Raw genomic sequence first — 15,179 nt, forward strand, 5'->3', positions numbered from 1 at the left:
CACGCTGACCTCTATTTTCTCCGACGCCGGGAGAAACAGCAATCGGAGGAAGGTTGTGTTTTAACATATTTCCAAAGAATTTGTTTCTCCTAAATAGGATGTCACTCGCACACATCGTCCATAACTATAAATCCTGAAAAGTTGTGGTCTGTTGTCACGTGTTTATTTTTATTTCCATCAGGTGAGTGTGGAGTTGGAGATAAGAGTTCCTCCGCGAAAGAAAAAACATAAAGAGAAGAAAATGTGAACCAAAGGACAAAAATAAACAATTTTCAGAACATTAGGCAATAAACTCCAAAACAACTTTTAGAAACAACCTAACATGTCTCACTCTTTTTTCTGGTATTTCCAAATAATAGCATTTTGGATCTATCTTTGGTTTCCTTGTGATGCATCTTTTAGTTAAAGATGAGAGATTATTTTAAATGCTAAAATGATAAATGCTAAAGAGTTTCCAGACTCTGTGAGAGAAACAAGCAACTTTTAATCAAAATTTTATGAAAGTTGACATACAAATAAATAAATAAATATAGAAAGTTGCTTGGGGTGTTAAACTATTAAAATGTTGAATATTTACTGAATCAGATCAAAACAGACTGCAGAAAATCTCATTTTAAAATAACTACAAGCCAGAAACTGGACAAACTGCTAATAATTTGCAGCAATGGAATTAGGATGAAAGTCAAATCGGTGAGTAAGAAAAGGCCCATATATTTTAAAATAGTGTAAGTTTTTCCTGTAGTTCGAGCACTTTGGACCACACCATGGCTTCCAGTCGTTGTCAAGACATTTCACTCAAAACCGCCAAATGTCAGCTTCGAGGCTGTTTAAGTTGTAAAAGTGGGGATGAAAATCAGGGGGATTAATCCTAAAAGTAGCTGTGCAAAGTGAGATTTTGGGCAGTGGTGGTATCTTTTATCGTCCTGCAGTGAGATTCCTTCTTCAGACAGTCGTCACAACCACGTGACCGCAGACGACCTCACGGATTCCACGTCCCACTATACCGGAGTGCTGCTGCTCCTCAGAGCTATAAGTACTAACTTAATAACTTTCACTTTCAAACTGGGCCTAAATCACTAACGCCAACAAGAATAACACTTTTTGAATCAACACTTCAATTCTTGGTTCACTCTGTGTTTCTTATTTTCAATGACCTACAGGATAACGTGGCAATTCTTCCACTCGCCGTTTTATTTGTTACCTTTGATTCGGAGGAACTTACTAACCCAAGATTGAAATCCACGTGGCACAGTGGAGCGGCTGTAAGCCTGCTAAGATCACACAGCTGGTTTGAGGCTTAAACGCGCCCGACTGTCACACCGACGTTCCCATGTGCAGAGCCGCGCCTCTGGCATGGATAAAGGATGTGCAGAGATTATCACCCAGCTTCAACATGTCTTCAATAGTGATAATTAGTCTTAATCACACATGTCAGGCATACTGTGTGATTAATCTTTCCACATGCTTGCGGGGTTTTTGTTCTCAGACTGACGGCAAGTCACAAACAGGCGAGGAACCTAGATAACCCCTTCCTTCAGCCGGAAACAGTGCGGTGCTCCTATAAAGAACTATTTGTCGCGCCGTGAGATCACGCTCATCCTGGCCGTCGTTCGGCTTTTGCCGTCGGCCTCTTGGCTTGGTGACCTTCTGCGCAATCCCGGTCCAGTCAGTGCTCTCTGTTCGTTCTTACGTAACGTGCATCTGTGTGTCCGCTCTGTATGAATTCAGCGTCGTCAGGAGTCAGCGTGAAGCGGAGGAGGAAGTGCGTCCAGTTCTTCATTAATTGATAAAGTCCCACCAGTCAGTGGCTCTTCACCCCGTGAGCTCGCCCATCCTCCGATCCCGTCACCTGCTACCTTTAATCCCCAAAAACTCTCTCTACAATCAACTCGCCTTCCCCTCTTTCTCTCAGCTTCTTTTGGTCTTCAGCCAGTCGCTTCCCCTCCGCTGTCCCACCTCTCCCTCCCCCACTTCCTTCCTTTCTCTCCCTCTTTCCTCCTTTCTTTCCATTCTGTCAGCCTCCTCCCCACTGCCCTACATTAACTCTCCTCTTTTCATTCTCTCTGTTACACTTTCTCCCCTCACCCCCCCTCCCCTCCTCCCTTCCTCCCTTCCTCCCTGCCTCCCTTCCTCCCGTCCTCCCTTCCTCCCCTCCCTCGCTCTGATATCCAGCACGCAATACAGCGAAAATCAGAGGGAAACCGCAGGAAACGATGAGTTTGCGCCGGAATGACAAGACATAAAGCAGGGGATTTTGGGAGAGGCGATTAGCGGAAAGCAAAACAAAAAGCCCCTTGTCAATCTGGCTTATAATTCCATTAAAAATTGCACATGTGGTCGTTTACTTTGAGAAAAGCTCTTATAATTGGCCTCAGCGGTGGCATCCGGGTGTGTGTGAGTGGGTTTGAGTACATACAAGCACATGTTTATGTGCGCTTGCATGCCTTTTTAAATAAATAAATACATTTTTATTAATGCACAACTGATTTTTGTCTCTTTGGGCTCTGGTTTGTGTGTGTGTGTGCATGTTTCTGTGTGTGTGTGTGTGTGTGTATGCCCTGGCAAACTCTCGCAGTATATTTGTGTGTCCCTCTAAGCTCCTGGTTTTTGGCATCTGTTGCACAGGTTGGGATTTAAACAAAACAATAGGCAAAGATGGAGTCAGACCCTGGTGACTCCTCAATCCCTCTGACACAAACTCACAACACACGCGCACACACCAACACACACCTGCACACACATTTTGCAAGCAAAAGTGTTATCTATGCTTACGCAGTGAGGGAAGTGCAGGGAAGAGAGACACTGCAGGACACGGTGAAGAAAGAAGGAGGGAAATGGGAGACAGGCGAGGGATCGGCGGGTGATGATGATTGTGTGTGTGCAATCTCTATCTGAAGTGTCTCACGAGGTTGGGGTTCACACTCGTAGTTGTCCGGGCATTACATCATTACATCAAGTGCATGTTTATATGATCGGGCGCATTAAAATGCGGGGTAGGGGTTCAGGAAAAGCAGGAGCCAGACGGGGACGGGGTGAGCCATGAGTAGATGATAAGCGGGGCTGACCGCACCAGATGTTGACTGTCCTCTGTGGGCCAGGCCAACATATTCGACATTTAGTGACCACACACACACACACACACACACACACACACACACACACACACACACACACACACACACACACACACACACACACACACACACACACACACACACACACACACACACACACAGTTTTGCCTTCATTGCTGCAGGGGATTTTGCATTGACCCAAATTAATGTGAAGGAGACTTACGTACATGAACTTTAAGTGTAAACACTTATTCGGCTGAAATTAAATCTGAGGCATCTCTTCACCTTGGAAATAAAAACAAACATTAGTGTTAAGAAAATACTTATCTTAGAAAACACACACACACACACACACACAAGTGGTGTGTTTTGTTTTTTTTAACACAGTCCGGGGGCATTGGATACATTTATCTAATGCTGACTTAAAAAGGTGCCTATTTCCTCGACTTAGTCCCAATTTGCGATGAGATTTTCCAACGAGATGCCTATTTTTTGTCAAGTTTAGGATATCCGTCCAAACGACAACTGTGCCATGTCTTTTTTTGGCATTTCTGTCGTTTCCATGGAAACAGACACCATTTTCAAGACATTGCCATGTAAGTGCGAAACTTTTCTGAGACGAAAACGCAAAAATGAAGTCGTTTAATCAGGGCTGTAGCAACACACACGCACACACACACACACACACACGTACAAAAAGTGCCTAATTACTCAGTTACAACAAACCTTCCCCATGTTTTTTTTTTCTCCTCCTCCTACTCTCGCTGCTCCCTCCCTCCCTCCCTCCTTCCAGGCTTTTTTCCTCTGGGGATGATGGGAGATGCAGCTGGATATGCCCCCCGACACACACTCACATACACACACACACTCACACACACACACACACACACTCACTCCCTCTCCCCTCTCGCTGTCTATCTGGCACCGAGGAGAAGTAAACAGGAGCAGATCTCATTCGGTTCGTGAACTGTTGCCGTGCTCAGTGCAGCCACTGTGCTCTCACTTTTAATTTCCCTCATATACACACTTACAATATTGCATACAAACACACACACACACACACACATACACACATGCACATCACAGCGGCATACTTGGCAGCAGACGATCCTGACAGTCCTGGACCGGACTCGTATCTGCCAGCTCTGACTGAGCAGCACTAAAAGAAGGAAGAAGAGAAGAACCTGAGACGAGCACGCAGACGATAAGAGGAATAGGTCGCGTCAGGGTTTTTTTTTCCCCCAAACATCTCTCATCCTACAGCTGACGATGGAGAATACATGAAGGAAAGAGAGAAGTCAAGAGGAATGCTCAGGAGGGGAAAATGTGGCTGAGTAAAGTTTGTGGATATTTCTAAAAGGGATTTTCTTTTTTTTTCCTTTTTTTTTTGTGCCCTTGAACTTTGGGGAAGAATTTCTGAGGCACGACTTTCTGGGGCGTTCAAAGAGGGAAAAGGTGAGTGTCTTTCACAAAATACAGTTCCCATTGTTTAGAAAGTGTATTTATCTACCTCGCTTTGTTTTCCTTTATTTAAACGTATGCTGAGTTCTGCCACAAAGCCAACGGAGTCGGACGTTGCTGGTCTGATGGAATGCTTAATACCTGTATCCTGACTTCCCTTTGAAGCTGATTATCATGACGCACAGGCTGATTAACATCTTCAATAGTAATTCTGGCTGACCTATTTAACACGGCCTCTGCCCTCTTTTCATCACTGGTTCAATGGGCATGCAGGTTCAATACGCTGGCAGGATCAATAGATGCATCATGTTGTGAATCTGCTTCTTTTGGTGTCCTGGTTTTTGCAATGTTATGTCCACCTTTTAAAAAAAAAAAGAAAAGACAAAGACATTTTTATATGTTTCTATTTTAAAATGTGTTGAAAAATAGGTGTTTACGTTATGTTCGTTTATCTACAAACTTGTTTTCTCTCTGTTTGAAGCCTGCAGGTGGAGCGTCAAGTATAAAAAGGGCTCACCAGAAGCATGGCGAACACCAGCTTTTCCTCCTGCAACCTTTACCTCCTCTTCCTCTTCTCTTTTCTGACCACTCAGCCAGCCCTCACCCAGGACCCCTCGGTCACCACAGTGACAGTTACAGAGGGCGTCCCCTTCAGTGTCCCCACCTCGATATCCAACCAGACAACCACCAGCTATGTGGAGACCACCCAGAACACTCCTCCAGAGACGGGGCTCTCCACCCCCAGCAGCGGTGGGGACGCCGACGACGAAGACGTCCCTCCGGCCGGGGGAACCCGCTGCCAGGGTTACTACGACGTAATGGGCCAATGGGATCCGCCGTTCAACTGCAACGCCGGTGTGTTTCTGTACTGCTGTGGTACCTGCTTCTACCGCTTCTGTTGCCAGTTCCGCCAGCAGCGGCTGGACCAGAGAATCTGCTCCAACTACGACACGCCCATCTGGGCCAACACCGGCAAGCCGGTGGCCACCCTCACCGAGGGCCAGGAGGACCAGGACCGGGACCGTACGCACCTCATTGTCTACATCATCTGTGGAGTGGTGGCCATCATGGTGCTGGTGGGCATCTTCACTAAACTGGGTTTAGAGAAGAGCCGGGGGGGCAGCGGAGGAGGGGCGGGGACAGCTCAGGCTGACATCAACTCCAGGTGAGGACGGCTGTTCGTCTGCTGTGAGAGTCCGTTAACCACGCCCCCTTTAGAGACTGGATGTAGACTGTGTGTGTGTGTGCGAGTGTGTGTGTGTGTGTGTGTGTGTGTGTGTGTGTGTGTGTGTGTGTGTGTGTGTGTGTGTGTGTGTGTGTGTGTGTGTGTGTGTGTGTGTGTGTGTGTGTGTGTGTGTGTGTGTGTGTGTGTGTCCATCCGTTCATGCATGCACGTGTGTATCACTGCATGTGTTTTCTGAAACATTACAGGGACGTTGGAAAGTTGGAAATTCTGACTTCAGTCACGCAGAAAAGAAGAAAAATGAAAAAAAATGAAAAAAAACAAACATGTCAGACACAAATGGATAAAACAAGCCCCTACAAATCATCCCATTTTCATCAACACGTTAACACACAACCTATCAGTTTGGAATTTACAACTTCCAACATTGAATGTGTGTCTCTCGACCTACTAACATGTGTGCATGTGTGTATGTTTGCTTGCATTTGTTTAAATTCACCTCAAATCTACAAACATAGACATGAATTTGACTGCCTATTACAACTCTCTCAAAACTGGTTCAGAGCTGAAGCTGTTAGATAGTTGTTGTTTTTTTAATTTAATGTCAGATTGTGGAAATAGATAATGTGTAAAGTTCAGGTCACGTGAAAGAGAGAGAAAAATATCAATAACTGACAAAATGCTGAATATTGATCGTAATGTGGTACTTTAGAAGTGAGTCAAGCGTGATACTTTATTGAGGCATGATTTTTTTTTAATAAGTCATGATCACATGTCTTTGCATGTTGTGAATACATTTGTAAAGCTAATTCTTCTACGGACCCCTTTTATGCTTTTATTTATTTTTGCATCTGCTCAAACTTTTTATGTTTCTAATTTTACATTTTTCTTTATTTCTTTCTACCCTTTTCTTTGTTTCTCCTTTTCTGTCTTTATTTTCATATATATTTTTTGTATTTTACACCCTGCTTTGCTTGTAAGCATGACGTATATCTGAAATAAACCACGGAAAATGTGCTGTCTTTGCTGCAGTAAAGCACTTTTTAAAGGAGCGACGCTGTGCTTGTGTGTGAGATTTTCTTATTCAGAGTTTATCTGCCAGGGCTTTACAACGAGAGACAGTGCAGCCATTACACTAAATGACGTAGAGAAAAACTAAAGACAAGAAAAACTGTCAACAGGTGAAGAAGCGCTTACGTCTCCTTTTTGTCCCAATACACTTGCAAGCCGGCATGCACACATGTGAAAACACACTTGGGGGTTTAAAAAATGTTCACAATGCTCCCCTCAAGAAATCACCACAGTCAAGCTCTCACCTCAAACCATCTGACCCTCATAACATGATTGAGCATTCTTCTGCAAACCCTGTAGATCCTGCTGAATCCTGCAGTTTCTGATCTCCTCTATATCTTCATCACATTTGTTACTCTTGTCTTGAGCCCCCCCCCCCCCCCCCCCCCCCCCCACATCCTTTGTACTCCATGTCAGCCTTTCTTTCACTTTCATTTGCTTTTCATCCCCACTCTTTCCCTCCTACGGGGCTCACAGAGACTGACACGTTCAACCACTGTGATCTTCTTCTCCAGCTTCACTATTCAAATTCCCTCTCATCTGTAATGTTTGTGCAGGACACTCCTAACCTGTTTCTTTCTGTCTGTCCTTTGTGTTGGGTGGGTTGTGTTTTTTGTTTTTTTAATTGTAATTAGGGCTTCTCGGCAATACATCTCATACCACTGGAAAGCCTGTCGTTTTCTATTAAACGTTGCAATATCTGTGAGGAACATGCATCTGTGGATTGCACCCATGAAAAATGCGCAGTAATTCTTTAATGAACTGGATCAATGAAATCTGACATTATTTGGGGAAGCAGAAGCTCAAAAAACATAACCAGTTTGGCACTGACGGAGAAGATTGAGGAAATTTCTAATGACAAATGCATATTCCCTCCTCCAAGATATTCAATTGTTATGAGATTTATTGCCAAGCAGCAATGTCACAGGGAGGAAATATCCCAACAGCTCATGTCAATTATTTTTGTGTGTCTTTTACATCCGAGTCGATTTTTTCCTGCATCTTCCAGTACCAGTGTTTCTGTATCTCCCATTAACCTGAACTGCAAATCTCATTGGGTGGATGACACACAGCCAGGATTAATATTTCCTACAGGGAAGCACCTCACTGAAATAGAAACACTCCAGTTGCATAAACATCCTCCTTCTCTGAGCTCATCTCCACAGATTACAGCTCCTCCTTGAGATTTAACAAATTTCACCGATGATTATGGCTCTGCCTTTTCCCCGACTGCTCTGCTCTGCACACTTGTTCAGTTATTAGCCTGCTGACATGAATCCCTGGTCCAAAATTGTGCGCGCAACTAAGACCTCATGTACGGCAAGTGCTTCAGGAAGTGAGGCGCGAGAACACGTACAGACACCCGCTGAAAGCTTTCATTTCATGCTGTTCAACGCTGCCGCGTACCTGTGTTTGTTCTGTCTGTCTGCACCAGGTTCTCCTCTTGCTTTGCACCCTGCGTGCAGAGTATGTTTGACACTGAAATCACAGCAGTTTTCCCAAATCAGCTTTAGAAGTTGGAAACAAAAAGTGATCTTCCACTCAGATCCTGCAATAACACACACATGTGCGTGTGTGCGCGCGTGTGTGTGTGTGTGTGTGTGTGTGTGTGTGTGTTATACTAATTCATATCCAACAATAGGCAGCGGAGAGCACTGCCTGAGGTCACATGTGTCATGTCTAATGAAAGGCTTCTACCAGAGAAAGGGGCTGGCTTTACACCGGGATAGTAAACAAACACCAATGACCTTCATGATTTTCCACACACTCACACACATACAGGCTGATTTATAGTTCAATTAACAACAAGGGTGATAGTAGTGGCATTTAGGCTGCATTAACATGGTTCAGATCTCGACTGTTAGAGGTCGCAGGGCAGCCAGGAGGGCACTGACATGCGACGTCCACCTGACACTGAGGGGGAGATCGTATGGTATGTGTGTGAGATTGCTTGTATATGTATGTTTGTGTTGTGCCATTTATCCACCTTAATGCTCCACCTGTTGTCCAAAGCAAGATCCTGGATCTTCCCATCTTTGGGAATTCCTACGAAACTACCTTTGAAAAGCAAATATATTTTGATAGTGTAAGACCCAAATAGTTTTGACCTTTAGCGGAATGCCCTTTTTGCTAATTGTGGATGATGTATATCGACGTCTTTCAGTGCTTTCCCATTTGCCCGTCATGATTCCAGTCGAGACTTCTGGGAAATTAAGTTTTATGTCTGAATAATTAATTCTGTAAGACTGAAAGACACAAACATTTTCCGTGAATTGAGGTTCCATCTGACTTGACAGTCGAGGTGATCCGTCATTATGATCAAGCTCTTCGGCCCCAGGCTGATTTTCTTTGTGGGACTCGTCGTCGTATTTGCAGGTAGTTCAATTCACTCTGGGTCATTTAATGTCCCGATTGATCTCCAACACATGTTTATGGACTGCGGGAAACTGAAGTACTCGGATAAAACGATCAAAACACCACACCGAAAGGCCTGGCATGGATTTTGAACCCTTTATGAGGTGAGAGTGCAATACAACTCTGACTAACCATAACAGGAAAAAAGGAATTATACTGAGATCTGGTCCAGCTGAAGGAGAATTATACATTCATGTACGTTGACGTGTTTATAGAATTTAATAGAGACATAACTGTGACTGGATCACCAATCGATCAACACATTCAGTTCTAATAAAATGTTGAGACTGATTGTATTAGTATCATAAAGTGCTGAAATGAGTGTATGCACTGAGTGCGTGTGCATATGTCTCACTAAAATAGGCCCCAAGTTGGAAATTAGAGTAATCTAACTTACTTTTCTTCTCAAGGAAAGAGTGTGAGTGCTGATCAAATTTAATTATTCCCAAATTAGATAACCAGATGAAATCTGGGCAGAAATCTTCAATTAACAGTTAATGCATTTCTTCCCGAACACTCCTGATATACAAGATTTATATTCATTTTTATACATTCAATTTAGTTTGCATGTCGTCTGAGTCCTGCATGTGTGTGCATGGCGGGAGCCTTTTCTGCCAGAGCATTATGTAACTAAGGACATTTTCACTTAAATGGTTTTACTGCTCCGGCCTGGTTGGAGGCAGACAGATAAGCAATACTCAATACGACATGAGGGTACACTCGGGCTGCCCCCACACGCAACAAATGGGATCACTTTTCCATTTCACTCGCCGAACACCCCAACCTCCCATCCTGACACAGTCCGAGATCAAAACATTTCTTAGTATCATGTCACACTTAATACTGCAAGTGCATCGCATTTCTAGCACTTTGATTGGCTTTCTAGTGATCTGGAGCTTTTTCAGCAAATTGATCAACATTTTGAAGCTGCAAACATCATACTTTTGGATCTTATTTACCATTTTTAGACTCATCATCCAGTAAGAGGACCACAGTATTATCAAACAGATCCATTATGATGTGTGTATTTGAACTGATATTATAGCTAACAAGAAAGTTCAACATTTCATTTTTTGTAAACTTATTTAATGACTTGTTAGATGAGTTCCTCTGGTTTTAATCAGCTGTCTGAGCCAGCAGGTATAAAATCCAGCACACCATTAACCGGAGGTCCCTGCCTTGACACGTTGTCCAGTTTTGTAATATAAATAACAATTAAAGCAGCAATGTGAATTGAGCGCAGTAATAGAGGTCTCTCTCAGCGAACTGCTAATGAATTGATTTTCATCTCACCCTCTGCAGCTTTGTAAGATTGTAAGTGTTATGCAGTGTCTGCCTTCAAACTCTGCTGATAACCAACGTCAGTGAAAACATTTTTGTGACGTTTGACAGAGGAAAACAGTATTGTAACGTATTGTAGCAAAACAGGCAAATCAATATAGCTTTGAAAACACACACGGCACACAAAGGGCGACATCTGTAAATTTAGCCTAAAAACACAAAGAAGAGGAAGAAGACTAAAGTTTTATATCAAAGTCCAGCCCCTCCTCTGCTCCACTTTAACTACCCGCTCCTCTCCGTCTTCTGATCACCTCCAGCATCAGCCTGTCACTCTCTATCAACTCTCACCTGCCACCAAAAGTGTGTGTCTGTGTGTGTGTGTATGTGTATGTGTGTGTGTGTGTGTGTGTGTAGTGTGTAGTGTGTAGTGTGCAGTGTGTAGTGCGAGTATATCGGCGGGCGTGTACAACGGCATAAAAATCCATCCGTCATCGCTCGTCCCCGAGTGAAAGGACATGTAAGCTGACAGATTCCTGGCTGTATCAGATGTGACAATTTCCACCCTCCAGCTGCTTTACCTTCCTCTCTCCTGCTTAAGTCCTGCCAGGCTTTACCGGGCCCACACACACACACACACACACACACACACACACACACACACACACACACACTCAAATGTGGGTCAGCGCCCACTGACAAGAGAGTTCGGTCTGTGTGCCGTTTTCTCGTATAAAGCCAAAAGATTGGCAGCATTTGGAGCCGTCACATCTCGAAGGTGGCATTAGAAGAATTTAGTTTAAAATAGTTCATCCGAGCACAAAGATATGTTTTGTCACAGTTTAACTCGTACCAGTCGAAAGTGAAGTTCGTAGGTCCAACAGTGAGTTGGCCCCCGTGGCTTCATTTCATCTGTCTTCCAAACCTCCAGTGGGCTAAACAGCCATGAAAACCAGTTATAAACAGCCTCGCTTACTATGTACGCTGCCACAGAACCTTTCATTCAGTATTTCGAATATTTCAAGGTGTCTTCAGGACGGAAACAAGTCAGCTACTGAACTACTGAAAACTGAACAAAACCCTACATCAGAATCACCACAAAACCTCCTTTCTCTTTTATTTCAAAGCAAGTGACGTGACGAAAAGCCAACATCTGTGACTGGAGGCATTTTAATTTGCCCAAACAGTTAAATGTCAGTAAATTCAACTACCTGGCTTCTCACAGTTATAGACATTGTTCCATCCACTTCACTCTGCCTGTGATTTAAATCTAAATTATTTTTCAAATGTATTTCTTCCTGTGGAACATCTGGTCATCAGAAAAAAAAAAAAAACCAAGATGATATGTCTAAAAAAAGTGAATTAAATAAATAAAAAGAAGCAATATATGGAGACCCTCCAGAACAAAGATATTTAAAAACTGAAGTATCAGTCCACTGTCCCCAAAATAAATTCTCTCTTTGTTGTGTTTGGGACATACTGTGTCATCTTGTCACGCCGAATCACTAATCATCTGTGACACTGAGGCTGATTTTCACTGTACCTTAGAAAATAAGATGGAGGGATGGCTGTGACAAGATGGGCAGTGGCAACCAAGGAGGACGTGTGCGATCGTGACTCTGCAGCAGCTGCTTTGATTTACTGCAGATTAATTACATGTTTCTGTTAAATCACATCAAGAAAATCCTGGAAAGTGCACAATAGGCTCATGACACCTGACTGTCACTATCTGTGTGTTTCATTATCGCGAGTGTGGGGAATCAACAGGTAAATAATGTGTAAATGGTGCAAACTAGAGGAAATTAACTAAATGTTCATATGGAAGCGAAACAAACAATTAAAGATCACTTCAATACCTTTAAAAAAATTAATAAATAAACGTAATCTACTTTGAAACTGATTTATATGTTAGATACTGTATGTTGTTTTTGTTTTACCATTTCTCAATTAATACGCAATATTTCTCAAGCTTCATTACAAGGCGATCATCCACAATTCCCCCTTACAGAGTCGCTCATTAAAGCTTTTTAGTCACAGGAGTTGGCGTACATATTTCTAATAAGCACAACTCACAAACACTTTGTGATATTTAGGAAATGGAAAAATGAAACTTCCAGAGGGTAAAGAAATACACCTTATACAAGTAACTGCCAGAACTCCTCGTACTTTCTAAGTATGACTGTCCAATCACACAGTAATACTGAAAAAAAGAGAATTTCAACACGCAACGAAGCAAACACTTGAATGCAGGCAGCATTTAAACTTTAACTTACTGAAAACACCGGCGTAAAACTGTGGCATATTCATCAAAGTGTAGCAACATGCAGTTACAGGATCAATACCATGTGCATTAATATAGAAATAAAGCCTGGGGATGTAGAGGAAACATACACTGTACTGTACTTCCTGAGTGTATTCCTGTTCCCAGAACATTTCCCATTAGAGCGATCTGTGGAGTCGCGCTGCAGACACACAGACGGACAGCGTGTTGTAATCTAGGTGATGTGGGAGGAGTAATTGATTGTTACAGGACATTAGTAAAGTCTCATCTCAGTGTGGCTGTAATGTGACGGGAGAGTGCGGAGGAACCCACGACCCCTCAGATCTCAGGCACGATGCCTCTGCGCTATAGAGGAACAAAGAGCCGTGGGAAATGTAAGCTGAAGGTTACTCAGGGAATATATGAGCGTCTGTATGTATATTCAATAACTCCCTGAGTGAACAGTGCCTGAGGAACCCAACGCAGGGCAAAAGAGCCCTGTGGAAGTGGACAATGGTCTGCTGAGCTCTGACTTGACCTGGTTACATACCATGAACTTTATGATCGCATGCAAATACGAGAAGACGCTTCTCTTTTTTTGAAACTTTTTTTTCTTCTTTACAACTTCAGCCTATGAAACATCAGTACCAGTCAAGTTTGGGATTATTTTAAGTGTGTCTATAAGGGTGATTATGACTAGAGAGGAAGAGAAAAGCCATGTAGAGAACAACATGTTGATTTTAGACATTTGTAGTCTAAAATTTCTGTTTGAATTCTAGAATCCTAAAAGGCTTCTACCTTGGGAACTGTTTAAAAAAGAAAAAGTTCTATTTTCAGTGGCTCTGAGCACCGTAAACTAACACCCAGCATTCACACTTTAGCATCTGACCAAAATGGCTCCAACGTCTATTTGTCTTTATTATCGCATTATGTTCTTATATGTATTTATAACATTATTCTTGCTCATTTGTGAGTGTAGTAAAGCCCAGCATAAGGTACTGTGGTTCGTATTTCATCACACAGGACAAAGTTTACAAAACAATGGACACTGGAGATTTTCTTGAATTTAAGAGAAGATCTTTCATTCACCCTTAACTAGAAGTAACTGTAGATAAAAATAGGATCAAATCAATAAGAACAGACGAGACAAAATTGGAGAGTCACTGATTGTCATTGACTAACCATGTCGCTCGAACCCAGCCGATGACCTTAAAGCTTCACTCTCTTTAAAAGCCTCCACAGGATCTCTGATCACTCTGGAGCTCCGTCAACACTCCGTAGCCTAAAGAGAGGTGGGGTTTTTTTCTGGTTGTGGATTAGCAATCCAAATCAGCAAGTTGTCTGAGCAGCGAGCCAAGAGAAGAGGCTTGAGGCTCCACACGGTAATGACTCAGAGAGAGGATGAGGAGCAGATAGAGAGAGAGAGAGGAAGAGCGAGAGGAGAAAGAGACAGATTTAGGATTGGGTTTAGGTGAGGAGGGGGGGAAAAAACTATTATATCTTGAGGAGAGAAAGTGAAATTGGGATTTAATCATCTTTTTCTTGCACGATTTGAATGTTTCGGAGTGGGAGAAAGTCCCATTTTAATCTAATACACAGTGACACAGAAACACACACTGGCACGAGCTCAAGATCTGAATTATTAGAAGTAATTGATATTGGTGTAATTTGTCGGTGTGGATAAAGTAGATAAGTTCGTATGGAAGGCTGTAGCTGAGCATCAACAGCAGGCATTAGAACCTTCACAACCTTTAGCCTGAACAACCACTGTTATATCATCATAGATTTTCTCCAAACATAAATTTTCCTTATTTATTGGCCTCCCCAGTTCAGAATGCAATAACTTACCCTGTTGTATACCAATGCTCTGGGGTCCAAAACATACACTGGTTGAATATCTAATATCTAAACAGGTCAGGGCAAACATGTAGCAGTGGAAACAACAAAGGCCTGTGTGTTTGTTTGTCCTCCAACAGATACCTAACTTTGAGCATTACTAAAAGATGACCTTGCTAATATCTAACACACAGAAAGGACATTTTCTGAAAAAGTATACACCGCAATGTATGTTTACAGAAACATAATTACAAGGCCTGTTACATTTTTCTGAGGTTTGTGTTGAATTTTATGCACTAATACACAAAAGTACAGGAAGTGGCAGTGGGAGATAACGCTGATGCATTTAAAGGTCCATCTTGCGTGCGTCCACAGGGTTGATCTCAGACTATATTGATGGACTGTGCCACTCAGACTGTCAAAAAGACACCAATATATCTCAAACTCATCCTCAGACACCATCTGTGGTCACAGTAGCAGAAATCACAATGCTTTTTGTTAAACTCTGTCACTCTTTTCCACCCTATAAGGTCTGAGGACTCAAACACAAGGTCACAAATGCAAACAAACTGCACACATGTCTGCACAGGATCTGCGCGTG

The 15,179-nt window shown here is 42.8% G+C and overlaps 1 protein-coding gene across 1 annotated transcript in view; it reads left to right on the forward strand.

Moving 5' to 3' along the window:
- Positions 1-5,059: 5,059 nt before the first annotated feature.
- Positions 5,060-15,179, forward strand: part of shisa8b (shisa family member 8b) — a gene marked incomplete at both ends in the record, with an annotated part of 29,920 nt that continues 19,800 nt past the window's right edge. The window contains one exon of the mRNA XM_080516821.1: positions 5,060-5,700. Within this exon, the coding sequence (XP_080372947.1) occupies positions 5,060-5,700 (641 nt within the window). The remainder of the gene's footprint in view (positions 5,701-15,179) is intronic.

Source organism: Blennius ocellaris (assembly GCF_963422515.1).
Source record: "Blennius ocellaris genome assembly, chromosome: 21".
Lineage (NCBI taxonomy): Eukaryota > Metazoa > Chordata > Actinopteri > Blenniiformes > Blenniidae > Blennius > Blennius ocellaris.